The sequence below is a fragment of the Bactrocera oleae genome, chromosome 2 (genome assembly GCF_042242935.1).
Source record: "Bactrocera oleae isolate idBacOlea1 chromosome 2, idBacOlea1, whole genome shotgun sequence".
Lineage (NCBI taxonomy): Eukaryota > Metazoa > Arthropoda > Insecta > Diptera > Tephritidae > Bactrocera > Bactrocera oleae.
The window spans coordinates 428,802-455,449 of record NC_091536.1 but is presented as its reverse complement, the minus strand read 5'-3'; the positions used below and the strand labels follow the sequence as shown (position 1 = coordinate 455,449).

Sequence of the window (26,648 nt, the reverse complement as noted above, 5' to 3'; positions counted from 1 at the left end):
CTTGCAAAATTAGCATGTTTAAAGCAATAAATGATACAACTGCATGTGAGCTCGTATACAGAGACAACAATGGGCATGGCGCCATCCATTCATAGATGAAATATTCACTTTTCAACCAAATTGGGAACATAACATAACTAAGATATTTTTATGTTACTGCTTAAAACTGACGGAAACCGATAGCAACCACGACTACTACCTATATAAAGCAATGTTAAATGTAAAGCGGAGTCAAAGCTCTCAATCTTAGATACCGAATATGAAAACCTCAATGTGCTTGGTTGCCTATATCGAAAATATTAGCCAATCTGTAAAGTATCTTAATGAAATCACAAAGGTTATTACTCTCTTAGCCCTCCTATACCTAATACCATGTTCAGACCAAAAATGTGAAGTGAATATATTTCATATAAGATAATCTATTCACTAATCTAGACTGTCCTGACTACTATTAGTGATTTATAAAACATACACATCGTTTAATATTTATTAAAAGAAAACATTGTAATGTCGTACTTTGTTAAGAAAAATAGTCTTGTTTTAAATCGTTTCCATTTAATGGACACATTTTTTGATTTGGGAAGAAGTTTCGACTAACTCTTAATTACGAGATTTAGGCTGTTGAGTAGATTATCGCATTAAAGCAAGATTTCGTACGTGCTATAAATTATAGAAATAAAAAGTGTGTGGATGTATAACCTGAATGTATAACCTTTGCGGAAGAGGAAGGTTTAATTTTATCAAGGAAATCAGAGATAGAGGGATACCCAACTCATTCCAGTCTGGGAGCGCCTCAAAATTCGCGTTTTCTTATAACATTTCGCCTTGTAACCAGATCAAACAAAATAGTTGTTTTTGGATATTTACATTCAAACACCCAACATATATTAGGTTAAAAAATTTAATGATATATTCCTAGTTTCATATTTAATTACAATTCGAAGTAATCATTTAATTTGAATTCGCTATCTATAATTACTCCAAGATATATAATGCATACATAATATTAATTATATGGGTCCAAGAATCGAACCTTGCGGAATTTCTTTCTTAGCCCTTCCTAAGTCTGATACCTTTCCGTTTACTTTTGTTCTTTGGTTTCTATTTTCACTCCCCGAATCCCATATTTACTTATTTTTCGTATCAAAATCTCCCTATCTAGTCTCAAATGCTCTCCTAAAGTTCAAAGAGACGAAAGATAATTTTTGTTCGTAAAGAATTTATTGCTGATTCACATGAGTGATGCTTGCGAATGCCCGATTGGAATTTTGATAGTTCATTACTCTCCAAATTTCTATCATTCTAAATTCTTCAATACTTTTTTTGAAATTACGTCAAAACCTCCTGAACTCAGGCAACTCTCAAAGTTCAGGAGGTCTGACGTTTAGCAATTGGAGAGAGGGACGGCCAGATTGAAAACATACAGGAAAATATGTGAACAGAGGGATTTTTGCTGCTGTTGAAGATCACTAACAAAAATTGGAAAACAATGAAAATGAAAGAAAACGCGAAATTAAAATGTATGTTATGATATCTTTTGCGAGCTCATGCTTAGTAGTATTGATTTTCAATTGAAAATTTTTAAAAACATTTATTAATTGAGATATAATACATTTGTTCTTTTGATTGCGCATTGAAAGTTCAAAAATTAATTGTTTAATATATCACAAAATCGCAAAAAAAAGAGTATAAAAAGTTTCTGCATATGTTTAATGGATACATGTATAATAATATTTAATTTTAATAAATGTTGGGTATTTTAATTTAAATTCCCAAAAATTATTATTTTGTCCGATCTGGCTACAATAGAAAATGTTATAAAAAACGCTAATTTTGAGGTCCCCTCACACTGGAAACTTGGGTATCCCATTATCCCTTGCAGTCGCCATAGTCAACCGCAATCGCAGTCGCAGGAAGCCAAATCTGGTGAATATGGTGGTTGAGGTATGATTATGGCCAAAAAAATCACGAATAAGCATTGATGTGTGAGCTGGTGCATTATCGTGATGCCGAATCCACGATTTGTTTTTCCACAATTCCGATCGTTGGAGCCGTGTTGCTTCACGCAAACGTTGCATAACTTCCTTGTAATATTCCTTATTAACTGTACGACCTTTTGGAAGGAACTCATGATGCACCACACCATTGTAATCAAAGAAAACAGTGAGCAAAACCTTCATATCGAATATCGATAATGAACAAAAATATTTGTTTATAATTTTTGCTTTGCCTCTGTAGCGCCCAAATGTTATACAATATCCAATATATATCAATAAAAGGATGAATATTATTTAGAAATTTCAACTTTATTTTGAAATACTATTTTCAATTAAAAGAAAGTCGTTTTTTTAGGAAAAGTTTAATACGTGTACCTATTTATAATATAAAAATATAATGTATAAATAAATATAGTTATTAATTACAGTTTAGCCTTCCCACAAATTCATATTTTACTTCTTAATTTTTTTAAAAAATCACGTGCCTGTTTGTCACCCTGTCTATATTCTAACGCACGAATAGTTTCCGATTCTGCAAATACGTTAAGAGTTAGTAAACATAAATTAAAAAATTAAATATTACATTCATTACCTATGTACTGTGGTCGAGATAGCTCCATATGAATTTGTTCATTTTCCTTAGCCATGAGGTCCGCAAAAGTTATGTAACATTCACCTATGTATTGACTGGTCATACCAAAAAGGTCTTTGTCTTTTATGCTAAATAATATTAGACTGTTATGTTTGGAAAGTTGTTCTTCTGTTAAATTGCTGTAAATGTAAAAAATAATTTAATTAACAAAAATTTTAGAGTATTCTACACCGAAAACTACACTAAACACTAAACTAAGCATGGCTGCAACTACGCAATGGAAAAATTCAATATATTGAAAATAATACATAACTTCTTTCCAGCACGCTTCTACAAATTGCTTTCTTGCCTTGAATTTGGTTGAATTTGTTTTTTCAATAAATCATTCAAGAAATCTGAACCTAAAAATTCATTGTCCCAGACGACTTTGAAATATTAAGAACAGAATTTACCTTTTTTACTTTCGTAACCGATAAAATGCTTGAAAATGAAATTTAAATTGTAAGACACGGTCTTTATACTCTCGCAACATGTTGTATAGAATATAATAGTATTGTATAATATCTAAAATTAATCAATATGGCGAGTTGAATTCTGATGTCTATTGTCCGTTCGTCCGTCTGCCCGTGGAAGCGATAACTTTAGTAAAAAATTATGTATATCCGTAACTTCCCACAGCACTAATATGATAAATATGAGATAATTAGATAACTTTTAATATAAATATCTAGGACATGAAACAAAAAGTAGTATTGAATCTATGTCAATATACTTTAATATACGTGTACCCACCTCATTCTAAGGTTTGCGCAGCTATACTGGCTTCTAAGGTCAAGGTCGTGCTTTAGTCTAAAGAACAAGCTACTCATATATAAAGCAATATTCAGACCGATCTGGTCGTATGGAATTCAAATCCGGTGCAGCTCAGCTGATTAAAATTTTAAAGTTATTCTATACTTTCAAATTAAAGTTCTTGGCAGTATATTGGGTGTGCATTTTTATGTTAGAAATAACATCCTTCATAGAGACTTAAAAATGCTTACTGTAAAAGAAACTATAACAGAATTTTGTAGTCGTTACTTCTCTCGATTGGAAACAAAAAAGATATTTAGATCTCCACTTTAGTTTCAATTCATCTCTTCTTCATTTATGTAAAATATATTTTATTGTACTTCAACATCATGGTTTTTGCCAGCAAATTCAGTTATTGTCATTTTAATAATTAGACAGATTCTAAATCAAACTGTATATTGTACAAAAAAAAAATATACATATACCAGTTTTGTTCAGAAATCTAAGCAGCATGCCAGCACAGTTGGGTGGACTAGAAGGGTGCTCAGTGCCGGCGACCAGGCATATCAAAGGAGGACTGGAAGCGGGTCGCGCCAGTTTTATCCGTGGCCTTCATGAGGTGGTCAAGGGAACTCCAGGTCACTTCCTAGTTGTGAGAGTGCGGGTTGGCAACATGGCAGAGCAGATTCACGCAGCTAAGCCTAACCCTTTGGCGTATTTGAGAGATATGGTTGGAAAAAGAACTTGTGAGTAATGGGGAGTGGCTACAGCTACACCTGGACGCTCACCTTCCCCTAAATCTATCTACGGAAGATGTACCCCTTGGAGAGCTTCAAGAAGTCTGTACAACTTTCTGGATAAGCGTCGAACTCTTTAAGCCATTTAAGCCTTCGATACCAGCACATGTTAGCGTGCAAAAATGTGTTATGGCCCCCGAAGGCGATTACTAGAGCTCTTGATAAGTTTGAAGTCGAAGCTAATCTGAAGCATGTCATCTAGAATGAGGAAGTGTCCCGCAAGGTGTCCTTTTCCCTTTTCTCTGGATCCAAGTGGTAAACAACTTACTGAACAAACTTCAGGATGAGGGGGCCAAGCCATAAATCTAAATAAAACTAAACTAGTTTTATTAACTAGAAGATACAAAGTCCCTAATGTTACTCGCCCCTCGTTGGGAGGCTCTCTTCTTCAACCGGTGGATAGGGTGAATATTTAGGTCTTATCCTTGATAGGACGCTCTCATGGAAGCCAAACATTAGAAAATTCATTGCAGCGAAGACTATTGGACTTACGGAAGCTGGGTATATGTGGGGCCCCGAATAGGGCCACTCTGAAATTATACACTACTTCGATGCATCACATCTTGAGAGATATTTGGAGGCGGGGAGAAAGCGTTTTTTCTCGGATGGTTTGAAGTTAAGAGGGAGGCAAAGTCATCTGTAGGGAGCTCTTTATAAACACTAGTTTCAGGTTACCAGACCACTGTAGCGTCTTTCAAGCGGAGGTGGATGCCATCAAGGAAGCAGAAGATATTCAGCTTCGAAGTGCATCTTCCTTTAGAGAGGTGTGCCTGCCCTCATTAGCAATAGCATCAAGATTCTTCTGTATTACACTTGTTTGGGTGCCCGGCCACAGCGATACGGCCGGATGCAAAGCCGATGAGCTTACTAGGGAGGGCATACTTATCACAATTTCTTTCGAAGCTAGTTGGTATTTTTGTCCTCTTGCGTTCTAGCGCTGGACGTGTGGACCTGTGAGCTCAGCAAGCTCTGATCCACAACCAGACCCTGTGCGTTTGCGAGATCCTTCTGGCTCAAAGTGAATCATAAGAGGTGCGACTAAATATTTTGTCGGCCGCTCTTTCCCAGAACTGTATGGAGGACAGAGAACCATCTAGCAACTTCTTCTCTATTGTCCGGGAATACAAAAAAAATATCTCGGTAGACACACCTTCGGCGAACCAGCGAAGTGACTATTAATCACTTTAACAAATGTGTAAGCTCAAAAGCTTCGTGGATCTATGAGAATCTGGTGATAAATTTTTAGGAGTTTATGGGTAACACAAAGGCTCAAGTGAGTTCCACCGATTAGGATCAACCATACTACCTAACATACCCGGAGGTTAAACCTGTCCAAATAATAAAAGTATTTTGTTTGTAGACAGAAAAATCATAAAAAAGAACATAACATTTTTTTATACCAAACCATAAATAAGGTCTTTAAAAAAAGAATACTAAATGTTTGTCATTAGTTTAAATTATTGTGGTATATTATCCCGTATATAATTGGTCGCAATGATCTAAAGAAAACCGGCAGCTGTGACCCTTGAAGGTTAGACCTAACTCTTTAGCCTGACTACACTTTATTTTTGGCGAAATAAAAATAACACACATATTCTACAATACATACTTCGAATGTTGCAGTGACATCAAAAAGTAATACAAAAGTAAAAAAAAAATGTATTCAAAGTATTGATCATTGCTTTTTAAACATTTGGACCACCTTTCTGGATACCATGTTCGTCTTTTGAAGCAAACCAATCAGGCACCCAACTTTCAACTTCTGCGTAGGAATCAAAGTGCTACTCAGCCAATGCGTGTCCCATCGATTAAATCAAATGGTAATCGAAAGGTGCCAATTCTGGTGAATACGGCGGGTGGGGTAGCTCCCAGCCAAGTACTTTGTATCCTGTATCCTGAACCGCTTTTGCTTTGTGTGCAGGTGCATTGTTGTGTAACAAAATTGCTTGCCGTGCTTTCTGGCCCATTCAGGTCGTTTTTTGATGGATGCATGGTTTATATTGATAACTTGTTGTCTGTAGCGATTAGTATTAACAATCGCATCAGATTTTAGAAGCTCATAGTATACTACGCTCTTCTGATCCCACCAAAGACAGAGCATTGCTTTTTTACCGCATTGATCTGTTTTGCAGTCAATGTTGATGGTTGTCCCGGATTAAGCCATGATTCTTTTCGTTTAGGATTTATTAAAGATAGTACATAATTTTTGCTTGTGAATCAGTATTAAAATTGTCCACTTTTAGGTAAAATGTTATATCTCAGGTAATAGACCTAATTCACACATACAATATGTTAATCAAACACCCATGAATATATTTTATAGAACTCAGCACAAGTATTGCATTAAATATTTGTCGTCTAAAAATAGTCAATATTGGGTTACAAGAATGATAGAAAACAATATTAAGCCAACCAAATTCATGTGACGTCATTCTCATACATATTTTATTAGTTTTTGGTAAAACTTTTGAGCCATTTTTAAATAAATACTATTATCTATTGACAACATGATTGCTAATTAAGTGGATGTTTAAAAAGGATAGTAATTGCGACGTATCTAGCAGTAGTTTCTTTTATTGTACGCAAATATTTAATTATTTAAATATACAGATGCCAATCGGCAATATACAACTAAAATAAGAATTGTAAAATTTGTCACAGCCTAAGTTGAAAAAAGTAACGGTAAAGACTTGCCCGTCACACATTCAATATTTATTGTGATATTTGGATATTTGCGCGCTACACGTACAATACTTATCGCGTCAGTTTTTTGTTTTATTATTTCTTTGATTTTTTGTTCGGTTTTTTTCTAAAATTCCGAAAGAAAACTGAAGAAAAGTTTCTATGGTTTTGAAGACAAAAATTTTAAATTTATATATGATTACAAATAAATTATTAATTTTTAATAAAAATCGCACGATTTATAATTTTTTCCAAAACTTTGTTCCGTTGTATTGCGAATTTACATACAAAATGTCGTGGGTTGCGCGATCAATATTGAACGTTAAGATATTGATCGCGCGATCCACGAATCGGATTTCAAAATATTTAAATATTTTGTGATCTGGATCGCAATCCATTAATATTGCAAGCTACACGTTTAGTAAACATTGCGATCCTGGGTCGCGGTCAATATACATTGAACGTATAGCATAAGAAGACCTTCGACATATGACTGTCTTTATACCGCGGATATTGGTGAATTTGTGGGATATCTTAATTAAATTAAGTAAGTGTCTTTTCTTAATAAAAATGTTTTACAAAATATTCATTAGGTACTTCCCCTAACTTATATACATACATATATCTAATATAATGGTTTTCGTTATTCTTTTCAACTTTATACCATCCACTAGGTAGAAAAAGTCTCCGCTTACCAATTCGTGGAATGTGTTTCAATAAAAAAATTTATAAAATATATACGTTTTTGAAGTTCTTTTCAGAATATCAGATGTGCATGCTAATTGCATTACAGTCGCCAAATTCCGTGGAATTCCTATGTGCGTTTGCAAAGTTAAGTGCATTTTTTGAATATTACTTATACAGAATAAGCAGAAAAAGTGTCCGCTCACTGCTTATTTCATTAGTTTATTGAAGTTTCAATGCCTTTAAGATCTGTTAATTTTTTGTACGTTGTTGTCAATAATACAGATTTAGATAATCGAAGGAAAAATTTGCAATTTGTGTGTAAATATTTCGAATTATTCAGCGTTAATCGAAATGAGTGCAAAATATTAAAAAGGGCTGGATATCATGGGCGAGTGGCACGCAAAAAGCCATTAATTTCCTTAAAAAATCATATGAAAATGCTCTTCATTTCTTTTGCAAACGAACATATAACTAAGCCTATATCTTTCTGGGAATCGGTTTAATGATCGGATGAGACGAAATATTGTATATTTGGAATAAAAGGAAGACAGATGGTGTGGCGAAAAACTTGTATGACTTTTGAAGCACGAAATCTTACTTCAACCGTAAAGCATGGTTAATATGATAGGAATTGAGTAGATTTGATTTTAATATATCGACTAAATTTGTAATATTACGTAAAATTTTTACGATGTACCAAGTGAATAAAGATCAGCCTAATCGTACTTACATTTTGAATATTTCGTCGTATAATGGAAATCGCGTTTTATGATGAACAGACGATTTATATATTTGCATATTGACAAATCTGTTAGTCGGATAAAAATTAACCTTAACAAATGAATCACATGATCCATTTTGATCCATAGGTACCAAGTTTCTCCCGTTCAAAATGTGAAGCTGAAATATCGTTAAATAATTTAACAAATTTTGAATAATAATTTACTTCAAATTTAACTATTTCTTACCACTAATCCGGTTTGAGTAAAGTTTGCTTTTATTGTCAGTTGACCGTATTCCGACTTTAAAATTCCTTGTTGACATCCCAACAATTCAATATAATACTGATGAATTAGATCAGAGGTCTCATAGGCATGTAAATCCAAAGCCTTTTCAACTTCTCTCAAGACTTGAATATCTGATAGAACCACGTTTCCAATCTTAAAACAAGATGTCATCACTGATAATGTTTGCTTTAAATTTTGGAAAAAAGATGGTGGCCGTCGTTTCTAAGAAAGAAAAAGTGTATATTTTATTTTTCATACAAAGCAATAATGCTGAATTTTTAATAAATTAACTTTTCTTATTATTAATTTTTATTCTTAAAAAAAATTTAAACTAATTAACAGTATATTGAGTCAATATGTTTGCTTTACTGAGAATATTTTTGAACGATCATTAAAACATATTTAAAAATCATTGATAGTAATTATATTTTTAGTAAACATAATAAAATAATAAAAAAAAGTAATGTCAAACCGAATGTGAAAAAGTTACTAAGTTAGTTAGCAATTGATTATATAAAGCAATTATTAAAGAAACGGCTTCACACACATATTTTCTAAAATTTAATGTTTAACAATAATTTGTCAGTTGAACCATTCATAACAGTCAAAAATATGCAAAACCAAAGTTGACAATTTTGAAGATAGCGGTTATACCATTATACGAATTCAACTCGATAACTTTGTAGTTGCTTTTGAAAACAATTTTTGTGAAAATAGAGCAGCGTCCAAAGATAGACAGCAATGAATTAACGAATCTAAGACATCTAATATTCTAAATAAATGACCATGTAATCATTATTAACTGACCTCATTCAATTTAAAAGTGATTTGTATATACAACCTAATTATTATAGCCATTAAGCCTATAAGAAAAATTAAATTTAACTGTAATCAGGCTGTATTCCTAGGCAATCAACTGGTCTGCGGATGACGGTAAAGTCAAAGTCGGTGAAGACGGTGTCTTTAAGAAATGACGATAGGATAGGGGGGGTCTAAAATCTGAAAAAATCGATGACGTAATTTATGGACGGCCCCTAAGCATAAACATGCTTATCTCTAAAACATACAGATAACATAAAACACACACACGCATGTACAACAACACAACAACCCTATACACACATTCATACACATTTAATTAGATAAGTAAAATTTGTAAATATTATATAATAGCTCAAACAGTCAACGACATTCCTCCCTTCCGTACTTACCGACCGTCCCAAACCAAATCTATCAAAAGTTATGCCCGTAGTTGCAACGCAGAAATTAGTTGTTCTCTTTTGTTTTCATTTCACGAATGTTGCCATTGTTATATTTGTATAACGATTTTTCACACATTTAGTTTTTTAGTTATAATGTAAAAGCTCAAACTAAAATTCAACTATTAACAAGTAAGGAAGGGCTAAGTTCGGATGTAACCAAAAATTTTATACTCTCGCAAAGTCAAATGGTATACTCGTTTTAGATTTTTTTGTGGAGCTTGCCGTCTTGTTCTATGTTGACCGATATTTTCGGTAAAAAGCCAACTATACGCACTGGGGTCCACATATTCAGTACCTAGGTGCTTGAACAGTTTTGGTTCGATTTAGATAATTTTTTGTCACAAGGTGACATGCTTTAAACGTATTATTCACGCAAAGTTTTACGCGGATATAATTATTGTTGCTTGATTTGCGATTTCACCCATTTTCACAGCGTCGATAGATATGCTAAAAACATTTGTTCTCAGTGAAAACTGCAGATGCCCCTCTCTAATGTGATCCTGTATACCAAATAAGAACCTTGTATCTTGTTGTGGAGTTTAGTTATGGCAATTTATTTGAGGGCGTGGCAATGGTCCGATTACGCCCATCTACAATACCAACCGTCTTACGGTACCAAGAAACATGTTTACCAAGTTTCATAAAGATATCTCAAATTTTACTCAAGTTACAGCTTGCACAGACGGACGGACAGACAGTCACTCGGATTTCAACTCGTATTTTCATCCTGATCATTTATATATATATACAAGTACAATACTTGTATAACCCTATATCTAACTCGATTAGTTTTAGGTGATACAAACAACCGTTAGGTGAAAAAACCTATTATACTCTGTAGCAACAAGTTGCGAGAGTATAAAAATAGTTTACCTATTTAGATATAAATGTATTCGCCTGTGATTTTGTTAAAAATATCGAAATTGGCAACCCTGCCTTGCAAGAGATTGCTCTCTCACTCTCAGCTCACTCGTTTCTACGGGAAAATCCAATTTTCGCGGATATCCTACCGTATGGTCTGTAGATGCGGTGGTGAGTGTTCATTTACTCTCATAAGATAGGTCGTATCACGGAAGGAAGAAATGTCGGTGACTGTTTGAGCTATAGGGAATTTAAAATGAAATTAGAATGAAAATATTCTCAGCTCAATACATTTAGGAAACAACATATGCAGAGCTTCAGAAGCGAGCGGTATACCTTGCAAATCAATTAATATCATATAAAACAGTTATGAAAATGCAACTCGCAAGATCCTTCATGATACTCAGAAAGACCTTTTTACATGTAGGTCATTGAGACAGGGATGCGTCTTGTCCCAGTTATTATTCATTACGTCTATGGATATGGGTTTAAATCTTAATGTAAACTAGAAGACCTGAAGTATGCGGATAAAACTCTCTACCTTAGCAAATGAAACTTACAAAGCTGGCTTGAAAATCAAAATGACAAAGACAAAAACATGAAGAGTAAATGCCAATAATACTTTCTCTCTTGACATTAATGGCGCGCAAATCGAGAATGTTTCACAATTTGAGTACCTGTCAGCGGATGACTATATGCATGGCCATTTGATAACAGAATAAAGCAAAATCCAGCTTTGCTATACTATCGAATGTTTGGAAAGAGACATGTATACTAGTTAACTATAGGCTATAGTAAGTAAGTGTAAGTGAAATGGCTATAGTAAGTAAGTGTAAGTGCAGTAAGGAATGAGACACAATAAAAAACAGACCAACTTAAAATAATTGAGGCCCAACGAGAGGCAGAAAAAGTTGTAACTAACATTTTAGAAGAAAATATTGACAAACCACCATTTTAATGTTTTTGATGATTTTGTTCATTGTAATTAAATAAATTTTAAAACAAGAAAATTGTTGATGCTAAACATATATAATCTTTGTAATACTACGATATTTTTTAAGAAAAATAAAAGGCATATTCCATAAAAAACCCTAATAGATAGTGTTGTTATTCTGATTAGTGTAAACTACATTTTAATGAGCCATAAAGACAATTTAGAGGACTAAATAGGAAAAAATTAGTAATTTACAAACTTGTAGGCGAAATATAATGGACGCTAATCAATTAACGGTCTTAAAACAGGCTGCCATGACTGGCAACAACAACAGACTTTTGACCTTAAACTGCAACTATTGACGGAGCAAATGACTGCTGGGAAAACTCCAGAAACATTCAAACCAGTAAAAAATATAATATTACCCCAGTTGAAGTATGAGGAGCCCCTTGATCTGGTAAATCGTTACCAGAATTATATGGGCAAATAAGTTCTTATGTGTCCTGGCGACAGGCCGCCCATACATCATATGAAGTTATTAGAAGTTACCAAGGCAGCTCGAGGTTCAGGCAGTTGGAATAATTAGGAATAAAAAAGGGTGCATTAGCAAAACCACTGACAGATATGCTAAAAGGGGACAATGGCAAACACATTTAACAAACTTAAAAAAATTCTGTCTTCAGAGCTTCCTCAAGGGGTTCAAGAGCTGTAAATAGGAAAAAAAAAAACCAATAATCTTGATATCAAGAACTCTTAGAGAAAAAGAAAAATAACTAGCAACAAATGAAAAAGAACTCTTAGTAATAGTGTGGGCACAATATAGTTTTAGAAATTATCTATATGGAGTAAACGAATTGAATAGTTATACGAACCACCGACTAAAGCTGTCTAAAATTAAACGCTGCAAGTCTCTTATAGATAGTTTCAACGAAAAGATCTTTTATAAGCCAGGTAAAGAAAATCATGTCGTCGACGCATTGTCAAGACAGCACATTAATATGATAAAGGTTAAAATGGAAGCACGTTCTGACTGTGCCTCTACGCAATCCATTGCAAAGGTGGATAAACCAGTCAATTTCTTCCGAAATCAAGAGGGCGGAAGTCTATCTAAGTGGTACTTTATAATATTTGGATAAAAAAACCGGCATATAATTTTATTTTGTAGTATAGGATCACTATTAAAAACGTTGCAGCCTACCAGTTTTGGCAAAAATTCAACACCGGCTCTCAACGAAGAATTCCGTCATACAAAAAAAATGATACCGATATCTTCAACGAAGGTGACCAAAACGAAATAATAGTTGTAAAGCACAACCGAGCTCATATAGCTACGCAAGAAAATGTGAAGCAGATCTACAACGACTATTGACAAAAATGGTTTAAAAAGCAAAAGAACTAACAGCAAATTCTCGAATTTGTTCAACGACATCCAATTGCTTATTAGAGCTATGCCTGTACCAGGTAGCATCGCAGAAATATAATATTACACGTCGATAATTTCTTTACGGAACAGAAATATTTTCTAACATGCGTAGACAAATTTTCAAAATTCTATGGTGCAGAAAATTGCATCTAGGACCACCATGGACGTAAAACCACCTATATTACAACTAATGAACATTTTTACGAACGGTAAAACAATATACTGTGACAATGAAAATTCACTAAAGGCAAACACCATAAAAAATTGCAAACGCTCCGCCATTTCATAGTACATAAAACGGGTAAGTAGGGCGTTTTCACAGTACCTTGACTGAAATAGCTAGGTGACTGAAACTCGAAAGAAATCTGAATGACACCATCGATTTGATTCTATTAGCCATTATAGAGTACAACAAGTCAATTCATCTCCAACTACCGGTCAATATTACGGAATCAACTCGAAATCGCATTGAAAAGTTATATACAATTGACCTCTCATATCATAGAAGGGTCGTCGTAGGCTAGGCTATAAACTTAACACGCTTTATACAGAAGAATTAGTTGAACAGGATCTAGGCACGACCGTTCTTATAAAGGCCTTCTGGCTTCATAAGGACAACCTTCGAACACCCTAACATATTAATATAATTAATGTCGCACTCATTTGGAGATTTACGGCAAGGATATATCTTTTGCTGACAACTTTATCGGGAAAACTCACAAACTACACTAATAATAACTACATTCCTATCCTAGACGGAGACGCAATCGCACTTGACCCACTACACTAAAAGAGTAAATACTCTATCCCAATGAAATGAGGCAAAGGTAAAAAAAAAGCGAAATAAATGTTTGAGATTTCGCAGAAACAGAATACGCATATACATACTTGTACATATATACTTCAAACGAAATAAAGAAAGGAACGAAGTGAAATTAGGTATCGTATTGAGAGACTTTTTATAATCGAGAATAAAATGGAAATAGCCACTATAAACCACATTTAAGCCAACTTCAGGACTCCCGGGTAGGATCGAATGATGGTTGTTAAAATTGCAATCATATCATTTACGAGTGATATAAAAAGCAGGGAACGAAAATATTTCGTTTTCACTATCAATGCTTTCCTAAGAAAATAATTCTGATCGATATGACTGGGCTGGGGAGGAGCATATTTTTCGAGTCGAATCAACTTCTATACCGAAATCGGTGCCCATATCACAGATCAGCGAGTTGACTATCTTAGACGAAGAGATTCAAGACGCAATGACGTGTTTAAACCAGGACTCGTGTAAAGCGAGCCCGTATTATCCATTTCGTCTGGAGATGTCAATAGTAGGTGATACCCTATTACGGGGAACTAAACTAGTAATCCCACGAAATTTGCGAGAAATAATTTGTGCCTCGCACAGAAGAGACATTCAGGAATAAGTAAAATGAAACGAAGGAGGAGGTCCCAAAGTGTGGTTACCCTGCAAGGACAAAGATGCTGAAAAATACGTCAAGTCATGTCAAGATTGCCTTATGCCTGTGACAGACATATGGTAACAATTCCATATTACAAATACTATGGTATTTTGATTACTACGGTTGATGACACATAGAGAAATGTAGTAAACTCAAATATTAGTTTTGTTTCATAGGTAATAGATAATTCAAGATGCTCGCACATGTTCTTAAACACATGGCTATATTTATAAATTCCTCGCAGTTTTCCCACATGTTGGCTCCAAACTTCTGTGAAAGCTGTGTCATGAAATACCACGATGTAATATGAAGGTATTGTTACCAGCAGAATACTACATTGCTCACATGGTAAAGTGCTCGTATGATGGTGACACATATCTGGTATTCGTTCCTAGTATGGTATTATTACCACATGTCTGTCACAGGCTTTATAGTGTCAATGTCATCAGAACCAGCTCCGATGGAGAGGCACCCTTTCCCGAATGATCCCTGGAAATGCCTAGCAACTAATATCTTGGGTTTCTTACCTAATGGGGATAATATATTAGTACTAAATGATTACTACTCATATACATATATATGGGGTTGAAATTGATCAAATCGATATCATCCAAAATCATTATTGATGAAATGGAAGAGATATTTTCAAGATTCGGATTTATAGAGACATAAGCGTTGAGTTTAAAAGTTGTTGCAACACCAACGGTATTCGGCTTATGATTACGCCCCCATACTGGCCCCAGCCTAACGGTGAAGTAGAAAATATGAGCAGGTCCCTAGTGAAACAATTAAATATAGCTTATGCAAGCTGTAAATGTGAAGTGTTTGCGTTGTAGGTGCAGCTAAAGAGATAGGCAAAGCAATGGAGGTATGGTACAAAGGAGGTATTTCAGAATTTGAGTGGAAGAGGTACGGAATGGCGATTAATGACCCCTGCAGCTTCACATCAAGGCGGAATTTATGAGACTGCTGTAAAGTCGATGAAGTATCATTTAGTTCGAACCATTGGTCTGCGAGTACTGTCTGTTAAGCAGCTTTCAACCTTACTTAATTCTTAATTCACGTTCGTTACATCCGCTGAATGATGATCCGTCTGATCTGACAGACCGTTTGATCTGACAATACACTCTCATAACAACACATGACAACACCTGAATTAAATATATTGGTGACGGCGACCGTGTCTGACGGGGAATTGAATTATTTTTTATAATTAATTAATAATACTATTAATTTAATAATTGTATGAATATATCTGTGAATTATAATAAATTTGAAAATTGGAGAATATAACACTAACGACCAGCAATTAATTTTTATACACACATTTTTTTTTAGTTTTCTATAGTTGGTGCCATGGCTACGAACTTCTAAAGCCCTGTTTCTCTTGATTCCACTTATGTTTGATTTGTTGTCAACACTTATCGATCGGTATTAAGGCGCATTGTGCAATTTATATATCTTTATACAGTCCTATTGTTGTCCGTTAAAATTCTTACAAAACGCACGAAAACTTAACAGTCGGCCGACAAGGTTTGATCTGTCCTTATTCACATAGAGTTATTGTCTACTCAAAATAAACAATATAACTGTGCGTTATGGCATCGATTGGAGACCAAATTAAACCAAATTGTTGGAGCAAAAACTTTTCAACCCATGTAGTAAACTAAAATAAGTAAGTAGAAAGCTAACAGACCTGTGACTTGTGTTTACTGACTTTTATTGTATAGTAACCGCAATGTATTCGTTAATGTATTTTTTCAAAGTTTTCGAAGCAAGGGAGTTTCGCAAAAACCGCTTTTTTTAATATTTTGTACTACTCACTTCTAAATTTGATTGTATCAGATCGTACATCACAACGGAAAGTTCGGTCCAAATAGCATCTAAAATTCGAGCAAAGTTGACTTCATTTAGAGTATTATATAATGTTTTTAAAGATGATTCCATATACATCATGAGCTTTTCCATAGAATTAGAATCTTCATGCAAAACTTCAGCACCTTCTGCTAGAAATCGTTTAATCGAAGGAGCCATTTTCCTGCCAACAATATCAATAAGTTCTAAAATTTGATTTTTTTGAGTATCCAATGCATTTTCGATTAAACTTTTTATCGTAGAGGCACAGCGATCTGCGTCGAGGTTTGTTCGGAAATCACTGATTTTTTTAATAAGATCATCTGTTTCTAGCTCCTACAATAAAAAAAGTAATTTTATAGGAATTAAATGCTTTTATGTACAAATTATATACAAACCTTAATGAATGTAGGTAAGCTTTGTCTAATATAGTCGATGTTATTGATTGCAAAACACCATTCAGCTGAAACAATAAATAAATCATTGTCCGTTGTTTGAGATTCCACATACCGCGACATTCTCTTGGAGTAAAATACACAACACCGACAAACATCCTATTGAATTTAAATAAATTATATAAATATATGCCACAATTATACAATTAAATGATTAAGAAAGGACTAAGATCGGGTTGAACCAAAAATTAAATGCTTTCGCAGGTTGAAAGAATTAAACTGGTAAGGAACGCTTAAGTTCGGGCGTAACCGAACATTTTAAACTCTAGCAATTAGCATGGACTAAATAGGGAGAAATATTTTCAGGTGTTGGTAAAACTTTATTAAAAAATTGTGATATGAATTCCATATTCGTCGTTGAATAATTTCAATTTAAATATTCTCTTAATATTAATTTCATTGAGACATCTTCTATATATGCCATATAAGCTCAAAACAAAGCCGAAACGCTGACTCTATAGAAAGCTGTGGTAGTAAAGAACCTGTTAAATTTACTACAGATTTATTTCCAGAAGAGCTTCAACTTGCAAATAAACTGATCTGAAATCTTGTATGGCTCGTTACCAAGAATTAGCAATAATTGGCAAACAACGGCTCATAACAGAGTTCACTGTTAAAAATGGAGATGACGAACGACCAGGAGAAAGTCCATTTCAAAATTATGCTAGCGAATGCGAATAACTGACGATGACCTCAATTAAATTTATGTTCCCGATTTTATGTTTTTCATTATATTTTTTTTTTGTTTTAATTTTTTCTAACCTTACAAATCTAGTATCCTATTCCTTTTGTTAACAACAGCTATTTTACATAATTGTTTTTCGTTCTTGAGCTTGACATATATTTATTATACATTACTTTTAAGCTTAGAGTGCATATCTTTTTTTCTGTAATACCAATGTTTGTGTAAATACAAATTATACAATATATGTGATTTAATGAATTTGTTCTTAATAAAGCGTTGTTTTTCACTAATTTTAATATGTTTTAAAGATAAGGAAGAATTACGTATTTTTGCGTACGATCGTTTTTACACGGTTTTCTCTGCAAACAATCTACCGTGTAAAAACAGAATTGAGTATAATAAATTTGCAATGAAAAGAGATATTCAACAGATTCTTTTTATATTTTATTACAAAAATTCATACTTTTAGAAAACAACAAAAATACACATTAAAATTATACAAGTAACGTAAAATTAAACGCATGAAACGAAAATTGAGTGAAAGCTACAGTTCCCGATATTAACCATTACCAGATATAAACGAAATGGATTGATTTCAAGTAAGCAGGGATGTTTACTCACTTAGCTTTTATTTAATTTTTTAATCCTTTCACAATTCGTTTAACATACTTCAATTTCAATTCAAACAATTTCACTTCAATATTTTAGGTTGGTGAAAAAGACGATGGTTGAAATGTGGGTGTATAGTGTGGTAGGTTAGTTGTATGTGGTTGAGTTGGTGGGTGATATGTTACGTTGCACTTGTATGTGGTGTTGTATTGTGTTCTGTTGTGTTGTATGATGTTGTACGGTGGGTTGTGTGATGAGATGCAAAATTTCGCGGGATCAGAAGTCGCATGACAATCCCGGGGCCCCTAGGCGTATTAATTGCGTAGAAGTCTCTGCAACTGTTGCAGGGTGCTCACTTCAATCCGGTTGCTCTTTGTCGCTGGTTGGGATGATCATAGGGTGGTGGAGGTGGCTGCGAGCGTGCCGCTCTGGATGACTTCGGTCGATGTACACTTCGGCGCTGGACGGGATTCCCGTGGGCTTTCACTGCTGCTGCAAATGATTGGCTGGGCGGACTCATGGCGCTTTCTTATATGACCATCTCGTCCCCGATGGACCTTTTCAATGCGGCTTAGTCGCCATTCGGTTGGGAGGAAGGCATTCATCATGTATGATGACGCATTCACTCGCATTTGGTTCCTTCTGGATAGTTTTCCACCATGTGGCTCTTATGGAGATCTTTAAGGTAATATTCCTTCCATCTATGGCTCATAATGAAGTACCCTAATTTTTTCCCATCGATCTATTAAATTGAGTGAGTCTCCTTCTGCCTCAGGTATTGCGAGAAGTGGAGCTCCTCTGAGGAAATGTCCATTTGTAAGAGTTGTGAAATCGGAGGGATCTGGCGAGAGTGGTGAGATAGGTCGCGAATTTAGTACGGCTTCTATACGAGCGAGTAGTGTGGTAAATTCATCATAATTAAATTTATGATTACCTGCCGTTTTCTTTAAATGGGACTTAAAGCTTTTTGCAGCTGATTCCCACAGTCCGCCCATGTGGGGAGAACATGGAGGTATAAACTGCCAATCGATTCCTTGTGGTGCATATTTTTAACAATTTCTGGGGAGACTTCTGTAGAAATTTTTACAAACTCTTTCTTTGTGGCTCTTTGAGCTCCGATAAAGCTCTAGCAAAATCAATCCCAGCGATGGTAAAGTGAAGAGCCAATTACAGGTTCAGGTGGCAATGCTGCCATGATCTGCGTACGTATTTTGTGCTTGTATAATGTGCATTGCTTACATATAAAAATCGTACTTTTAATTTGTGGCTTTAGGCGCGGTATATAAAATTCTATTCGGATCATTTGTTGCATCAAGCGTTGCTTACCATGTAATGTAAGTTGGTGAAGATATATTAGAAATAAATAAGTAAAACGAGATTTCTCAGGAATAATAATGGGATGTCGTTCGTTATAACTAAGGCTGGAATTCTGTAGTCTTCCATGTGCCCGGATTAATCCTTTAGTGTCCAAAAACGGATTTAAAACGAGAATCGAGCTTCCCCTATCGAGTGGTCGTCTTTCTCTCGGTAGAAATAGCGAGTTTGTATAAATGTGATAAGGCTGAACTTGTTGCAGGTCAAAATGCGTTAGTTGTACGGAAGGATCATTTGTTATTCCTTTAACCTTTTGTTTAATTCTTTGGATAAATTTAAACATGTAAGCGAATACTCTTAGTGCTTTAGGGAATGATGAAAATAGATGTTATACACCATCCTCTTCAGGAGTGATATAAACATTTTTAATTCTCCGAATTTCAGGAGCTATTATATTGCGAGCGGTGCTAATTTCTCTAAAGTCAGCTCATACCATCGCAGAGATAAAATTTAATATCTCTGGCGTGTTTAGTGCTTGTTTTATCGCTCTTTTAGTAGTCTTTAACAATACCGTTATATGGGTTCACACTGTCGATAGAGCTGCCAAAAGCATTTGTTTTCCATGAATTTTGTTATTATAGCTTTAGTTATTAGACCTATGAGGGGACTGCAGATTTTTCTCCCTAGTGTGATCCTGTGTACCAAATAACAGTATTGTATCTTATTGTGAAGCTTAGCTATGGCAATTTATTTGTTTTTGATTAATGGCGTTTTGGGGGGTGGCAGTAGTCCAATTACGCTTACAGGTGCTTTTAAACTTAAAAATGAGTAACTCTCAATGATTTTTTGAGCTCTTCTTGTGTTTGACAACACTTTTCATCGAGTAATGCTAGTTCCTCCTTGTAAAACTTTTTTGGCCGCCCAGGATGTTCTTCGTCTTTCAAGCCAAAATCACCGCTTTAAATTGTGTAAACCACTTTTGGCTCAGCTAAAGCATATTAACCATAAGCTTCCGCCAATATACGACGACTTATATTTTTTACATATTAATATAGTATTAAAAAACCCCCCTCAAAATCATTGTTTTCAAAACTTGAAATGAATGATGGAATAATAATTAAGTTACACCGTCTCTTGGCAAACCGGACAAACAAAGTTATAGACCCAACAATATAAATAACAAAAAAAAAAAATTATTAAAAACAATTTACTGTTTTTTGTTCTAAATTATTTCATTAATAAGAAATAAAAAATGCATGAATCAATTATATAAGGTTGTGTTTTTTCGAATAGTGTCAAATATGAATTTATGTCGTCTGATTACTTTCTTATTTACAATACATTTTATGATTTTGTGTGATTAAATCTATTCTTTATCAAATAACAAAATAAAAAAATGTTTACATATGAGACCTTCTGATCAAAATGCTGCGTTTTTCGGGTACAGAAATTTAAATAAAAAAAATAAAAAATAAGAATTTTTGTTGTGGAAATGCGTTTTTAATGGAAAATATTAATTAAAACTTTCAAGAATAATTTCGAAACAAAAGTTTATTGTATATTTATTGCATTTCCTCACAGCATCTGATATTATATTATAAAATCTAGAATTTATTTAAAACTATATGAATTTACAAAGCTTTCTACATTGAATAATGTTTTGATGTATACAAATATTTTAACATTTTTTATTTTTAGTTTTTGAAAATCTTTAACCTGAAAGGACTTGGATTTCGAAAATTACGCCAGATTCTGTTTTTTACCAGTAAGATAGTTATCTTTTAAACAAAGTTCTGTTCGAGAATTTTCTTTGGCAATTATTTATCTGAAAAAATGCCATAATCCTGAATAGAAGTTTATAAATGACAATTGTGGGATTATACTTTTACTTGTGGCCAGTAGCGATAAGTGTAATTTCTAAAACTATATTCATTCATATTTGCTGATAGTAAAAGAGTATTTGAAGTTATATGAAGTGTTTTTCGCATTCAGTGAACGAAGCGTGACTTCCACACATTATTTATAAAAATAAATTACTCAATATATTTAATTTAAATACTTACATCAATAATTTTGGCCACAAATGTGTATGATCCCTCAATATCTGGCCAATCTAGTTGATGCCAGAATATCTTTATTTGATAAAATATAGCTAGAGTATCCACTGCTGATGAGCTATATTTTACAGTATCATCGACGGCCTGCAATTGATCCAGTTCAATGGCTTTAACAATACGATTTAAAGCTTTAACAATTGAAATGTCGAGCCAATGAGTAACGCCAGGCATAAACCAAGAATAAAACTTTTCTAGGGCTAACTCGTAATTCGTACATATTGATGTACCTAAAAAATTTGGTAAGTTTATAAACATTTGCGTATAGAATTTGACTAAATATTAAATGGTTTTTATTTCACTGTAAAAAATAATAAATAACAATTGTTGAGCTCGAAAAATAATAGGGGGATTCTCTTGATCGGTATCAAAACCGCTCTTTGTCGGTATCAAAAGTCATTGTGGTTTTATTTGTGAATAGTGTAAGTTTTTTTTTCAACCTCCTCGTAAAATTCAATGATTGACAATGAACTCTGTCTGAGCGTAGCGAGTTCTTGTTTAAGTAGATGTAATGTCCGAGTAAGTGAAATCTAGACAACTAAAAAATCGGATGATAACCCTGACCACTCTACCCATATAACCGTTTCGTTAAAAACTACTGAAAGTGCGATAAATCAATAACTAAATGCGTCAGAGACATTACATTTTACTACCAGGAGGATGCAAGAAGGTTTACTAGGAGCCAATTTCAACGAAATTCAGTAGGTCACATTATCTTAGCATTCCTATGGTACAGTGCGATGTGCGAAATCGGACTGCACCACGCCTACTACGCATACAACACAACTTTAAATTACATCTGACTCTTTCACTTTATATCAATGAATACATCGGAATGAAACTTTGCACAAATAGTCCCTTTGAGTTATGCCATATCATGTCTAAAAATTGAGAAAATCCGACAACAAATGTTCAAGCCCCCAGATGCGAATACGTGGACCCGAGTGTCTATGGCTGACTTTTTACTGAAAATATCGGTCAATGTGTAAGCTGTATACCTAAAATTCTGAGAGAATTCTTTTCTGATAATTGTATGTCTGTTCTTCTTTAGCTATCTATATTATTTATCAATATAAAGTTTAGTAAAGACTCATCCCTTTCGTTGCGTTTCCCCGCTGCCTCATACTGTGTGGTGCGCATTTGGGTCTACGTCTTTAACCAAGGGTCTCTTAGTTTTATCCGCCACGTCCACCACCCTCCAGAGTTCTACTAATGGCGCTTTACCATAATGAGGCATGTAACAGAAGGCAAGGAGTAGCCTCTCATGCTTGCCATTCTTTACGGCTACTACAGTCAGATCATCTCAAGAGGAGTTTAGATAAATATATAACTGCACACTTTTTTTACCATTAAGGCTGCTCTTACAGTGTTTGTTACACTCGGAAAGTATGTATAATATGTTGGCGATATCGGAGCCGATCCTCTCTAAATTGTGGAGAAGTTCGGCACAGGCGACCTTGCTCTTATGCAGGTTTGTTTGAAGGCTCACTAATAAGTTCGGGTTCTTCGAGAGGTAGGGTTGAATCTCCGTGCATCGTGGAGCTTTAATGTGGTTTCTAGAATCTCTCCTAGGTCTTTCTCTACCTCTCGCTCCTCTAGCGTGATTTCGTTGGTGTTGGCCAGGTTGCGGTTCTTGCTACGCTATATTTCCGAACCAATCGTATAGTATATCCGCGGTCGACTTGTTTCTTTGGAGAATGTAGTTTTGGCTGGCATCCTCTTTGCCGGAGTTGATGACGTTCAGCACCCTCCAATCTTCCGTTGGCACATCAGGATTTTGTTTTCTGAGGAACCGGTTTTATCATGCGAGGTATAAGAACCTTTGCCTTCAGAATAAGTGAAATGCACCTACAGTCCACTATTTCTAAAACGGCTCACACCCACAGGCCTAGAAAACTGGCAACCGCTTTTTTTACCCATGTCAGTGAGAGATCGTTTTTACATTTTAGGATCTTGACCCAATTGAGCCAGCTCGCCCTGCTCTCCATTCAGTCTTGCGAAGAGCGCATCCAGAAATTTCAGCTCTACCGCTTTTCATTTCTCTTCCGTAAATTGCCCAAGGGGTTTGCTTCGGTCAATGAGTACCACGATTAAATGCCTCTTGGCTATCTCGCTGTCCATCGCTGCCGCCCTGCACATTAAGGGTTTCTCTTGATCGAGTCTGGCGTTTAGCCTTACAGCGTGGTCTTTTTTCCTTGATCGTTTCGCCGGCCCCCTTGGCTGCAATTCCTCCCTCGATCCGGTGTGCGAATGTCGGATCTATAAATGTGGATTGCGGCCACGATGCAAAATATGCTCGGCCTTTTTTTTTTGCCGTAGCCCGAGCGAACCTTTCCTCTTCCTTCTTCGTCCATTTGGACTTGCAGCTAAGCATTTCATAGATTTTCACCGCTGCTTTGTAGGTCGTCCTCTGCCTAGTCTTTATCGCCGTAGCAAAGCGTAGTGTTGACGCTTTCAACGCTTCCGAGGTCTGAGTCTTCATGGACTGTAGTATTTCTACGTTGCAAAGCGGGTTTGGTAGTAGCACTACAACTGCTGTTAACTGCTCCTTTCATAGAAGTTGTATGGCATAGGCATAGCAAGGAAACTCGTTGTGCCCGCCGGAGGGAGCAGCACTTTTGTTCTTTTTTGTCCACCATACTGAGTTTTGTTTTCAGGGAGCCTCTACCCCTAGAGTTTTGTACGTACCACTAGGTACCTCATTAGCAATGGCAGAAGTACAACACAGTGTCGTATGCAAAGCAAGTTACCAGGAAGAGAAGATTGGATATATATCTCCGGCTTAGCTAGACGCCGCCTGCTTGGACCACCAAGACCTACTCCAGAAACTAGTCTAGATGTTAAGCCATGATGGTGCCAGAAGCAACATCCATTGCCAAGTCAACACCCTTGAGGAGGATATAGCTAGGAGGATTTCCGCCGACCATAAATAATATAAAGGTATAAAGTCAACTTAAAGTTCAAAAATCTTTATATAAGGTATATGCGGACTAAGGGACGTATTAACCCGATTCAACCCATTTTTGACATACAGATAAATTATTATCTGGAAATGATTCTCTTTGAACTTCAATTATGTATCTCACAGATTGACCGATTCTTTTTAGAAAAATTAAGCAATAGGCACTGGGTTACCCATATTCGGTATCTGGGGCCTTGAACTCTTTTAGTCCGAGTTTGACAATTTTTGTCATAAGATGGCAAAGTAAAGCTTTCCCTCGATATGTTTATTAGAGCTTGATTTTTATACAAAAAGGAACAGAATGAGATAATTTTAAAGTTGTGAAATATGGTATGTAGGCGTGGTTATGGCCCGATTTCGCCTTTTTAGCACTATAATATAGGAATTTTGGCATAATATTATTTACCGAATTTGGTTGCAATTGGTCGACTGGGTTCTAAAATATGTGATTTTACCTAAAGGTGGGCATTGTAACGCTCATCCGATTTCACTAATTTGATCACTGTGGGAGGGGATGCCAAAAATATATGACCTAAGCAAATTTGGTTGATTCAGATTTAATGGTTTGTTGGATGTGTACATTAAATCTATTAGAGGAAGAGCCCCCATGCCCACTTTTTAAAAATGTTCAACTAGCGGGTGCCCCTCACTACTGGGATCTCTGCACCAAATTACTGTTTTGCATGATCTTTGGGATCGGAATTCAACTCGTCTGTCATCCTGATCATTTATATATACCATATATATAACTCCATATCTACTTGGATTAGTTTTAGGTGTTACAAAGTGTCACCGTTAGGTAAACAGAACTATAATACTCTGTAGAAGCTTTTTGCGACAGTGTAAAAATTCATGTCATCAATTTTGTTAAAAGTAAAAAATTATTATAGTTTCTTACCTAAGGAAACAAACCGCTTTAATACCAAATATAGTTCGAAGAGTGTTGTTCCCATGTTGAGGGATTCTTCATCCAAAAAGTTGGAAAACTCCAAAGAATCATCCGGTATTTCCATTCTTTTAATATGTGCACAAACGTTCTCAACTTTTTCTTTACATATATCGAACAAATTTAAATCATAATATTGGAAAAGAATACCCGAATAGTTAAATCTTAATTTTCTAAACAAAAAAAAAAAAAAAACAATAATAATAATTAAATACGTTACTTTGTAGTGAAGGTATTTAACTTACTGATAAAAGTGTTTGTCAAAATGCTCCATTCCTCTTTGTAAATCAGATCGCACCATTTGAATAAGCTTTATCAGAAACTGTAAGTTTTCTTCATCATTGTGTTCATCACGTATATGCGGCTTACTTCCTTCCATAATATATTCCAACCACTCTTTTGTAGCAGTATTTATAACTGCTACTAGAACTAGATCAATGTTCATTACATCTTGGTTCTTTAGGCTAATAAAACCATACATATTTTCAGGAAATATGTCAATCATTGGTTCTCCCAATGCTTTGATTTTCGAAATAATATCTAAAACTTCGCATAGTGTGCTAACAATATGTTTATCACTAACATTTCTAGCGCGAATTTTCCGCACAATTGAGAAACATGACGGTAAAATTCGTTTCACTCCTTCCCAAAACATTTTTACGTCTTCACAATCTGATTGAAGTAATTTTAGTGTGGGTATAACAATATCTAGAGTATTGTTAAAAATATTATAATTTAATTTATGATTTTCATGAATCTTCGAGTACACCATCCATTGGCAAAGAGCACATTCAAAATTTGTAAGGCCACTCTGAACTGCATGTTGTGACCGAATAAGTTCCGCATTTGTAGTAAATTTCCCATTCCACCAGTATTCAGCTACTTGCGAGCTTTCCAACTCATGAATCAGTAATAGGTTTAATAAGTGTTTATGTTCTTGAAGAGCAACACGTTTATTTTTTTCCGCACTCAATGTCATGTTGAGTAATACCGAGCCTCGACTTTTTGTTTTAGAACCCTTTTCTAAATTGTACCAAACAGTTATACCTGAAGTAGAAATTGACTGAAATAAGAGACATTCATTTATTTCATGTGCACATTCATATTATATATATACGGATATTGTATCTTAAATGATAGATACCACAAATTACGACACTTTACATCTTAACCAATGTAAAGGCAACTGCTCGCTTTTTTCGTTTCAAA

General features: G+C 34.9%; 1 protein-coding gene across 3 annotated transcripts in view; it reads right to left on the bottom strand.

The window, feature by feature from the left end:
- Positions 1-2,287: 2,287 nt before the first annotated feature.
- Positions 2,288-26,648, bottom strand: part of stac (C2 and C2B_Munc13-like domain-containing protein staccato) — a 51,594-nt gene continuing 27,233 nt past the window's right edge. For all 3 annotated transcript variants that reach the window (XM_070106051.1, XM_070106060.1, XM_070106058.1), the window contains 9 exons: positions 25,685-26,502; positions 25,392-25,612; positions 21,481-21,761; positions 16,753-16,908; positions 16,325-16,690; positions 8,516-8,776; positions 8,278-8,447; positions 2,590-2,768; positions 2,288-2,529 (listed from right to left, as the gene is read on the bottom strand). In XM_070106051.1, the coding sequence (XP_069962152.1) occupies positions 2,444-2,529; positions 2,590-2,768; positions 8,278-8,447; positions 8,516-8,776; positions 16,325-16,690; positions 16,753-16,908; positions 21,481-21,761; positions 25,392-25,612; positions 25,685-26,502 (2,538 nt within the window). In that variant the 3' untranslated portion in view covers positions 2,288-2,443. The remainder of the gene's footprint in view (positions 2,530-2,589; positions 2,769-8,277; positions 8,448-8,515; positions 8,777-16,324; positions 16,691-16,752; positions 16,909-21,480; positions 21,762-25,391; positions 25,613-25,684; positions 26,503-26,648) is intronic.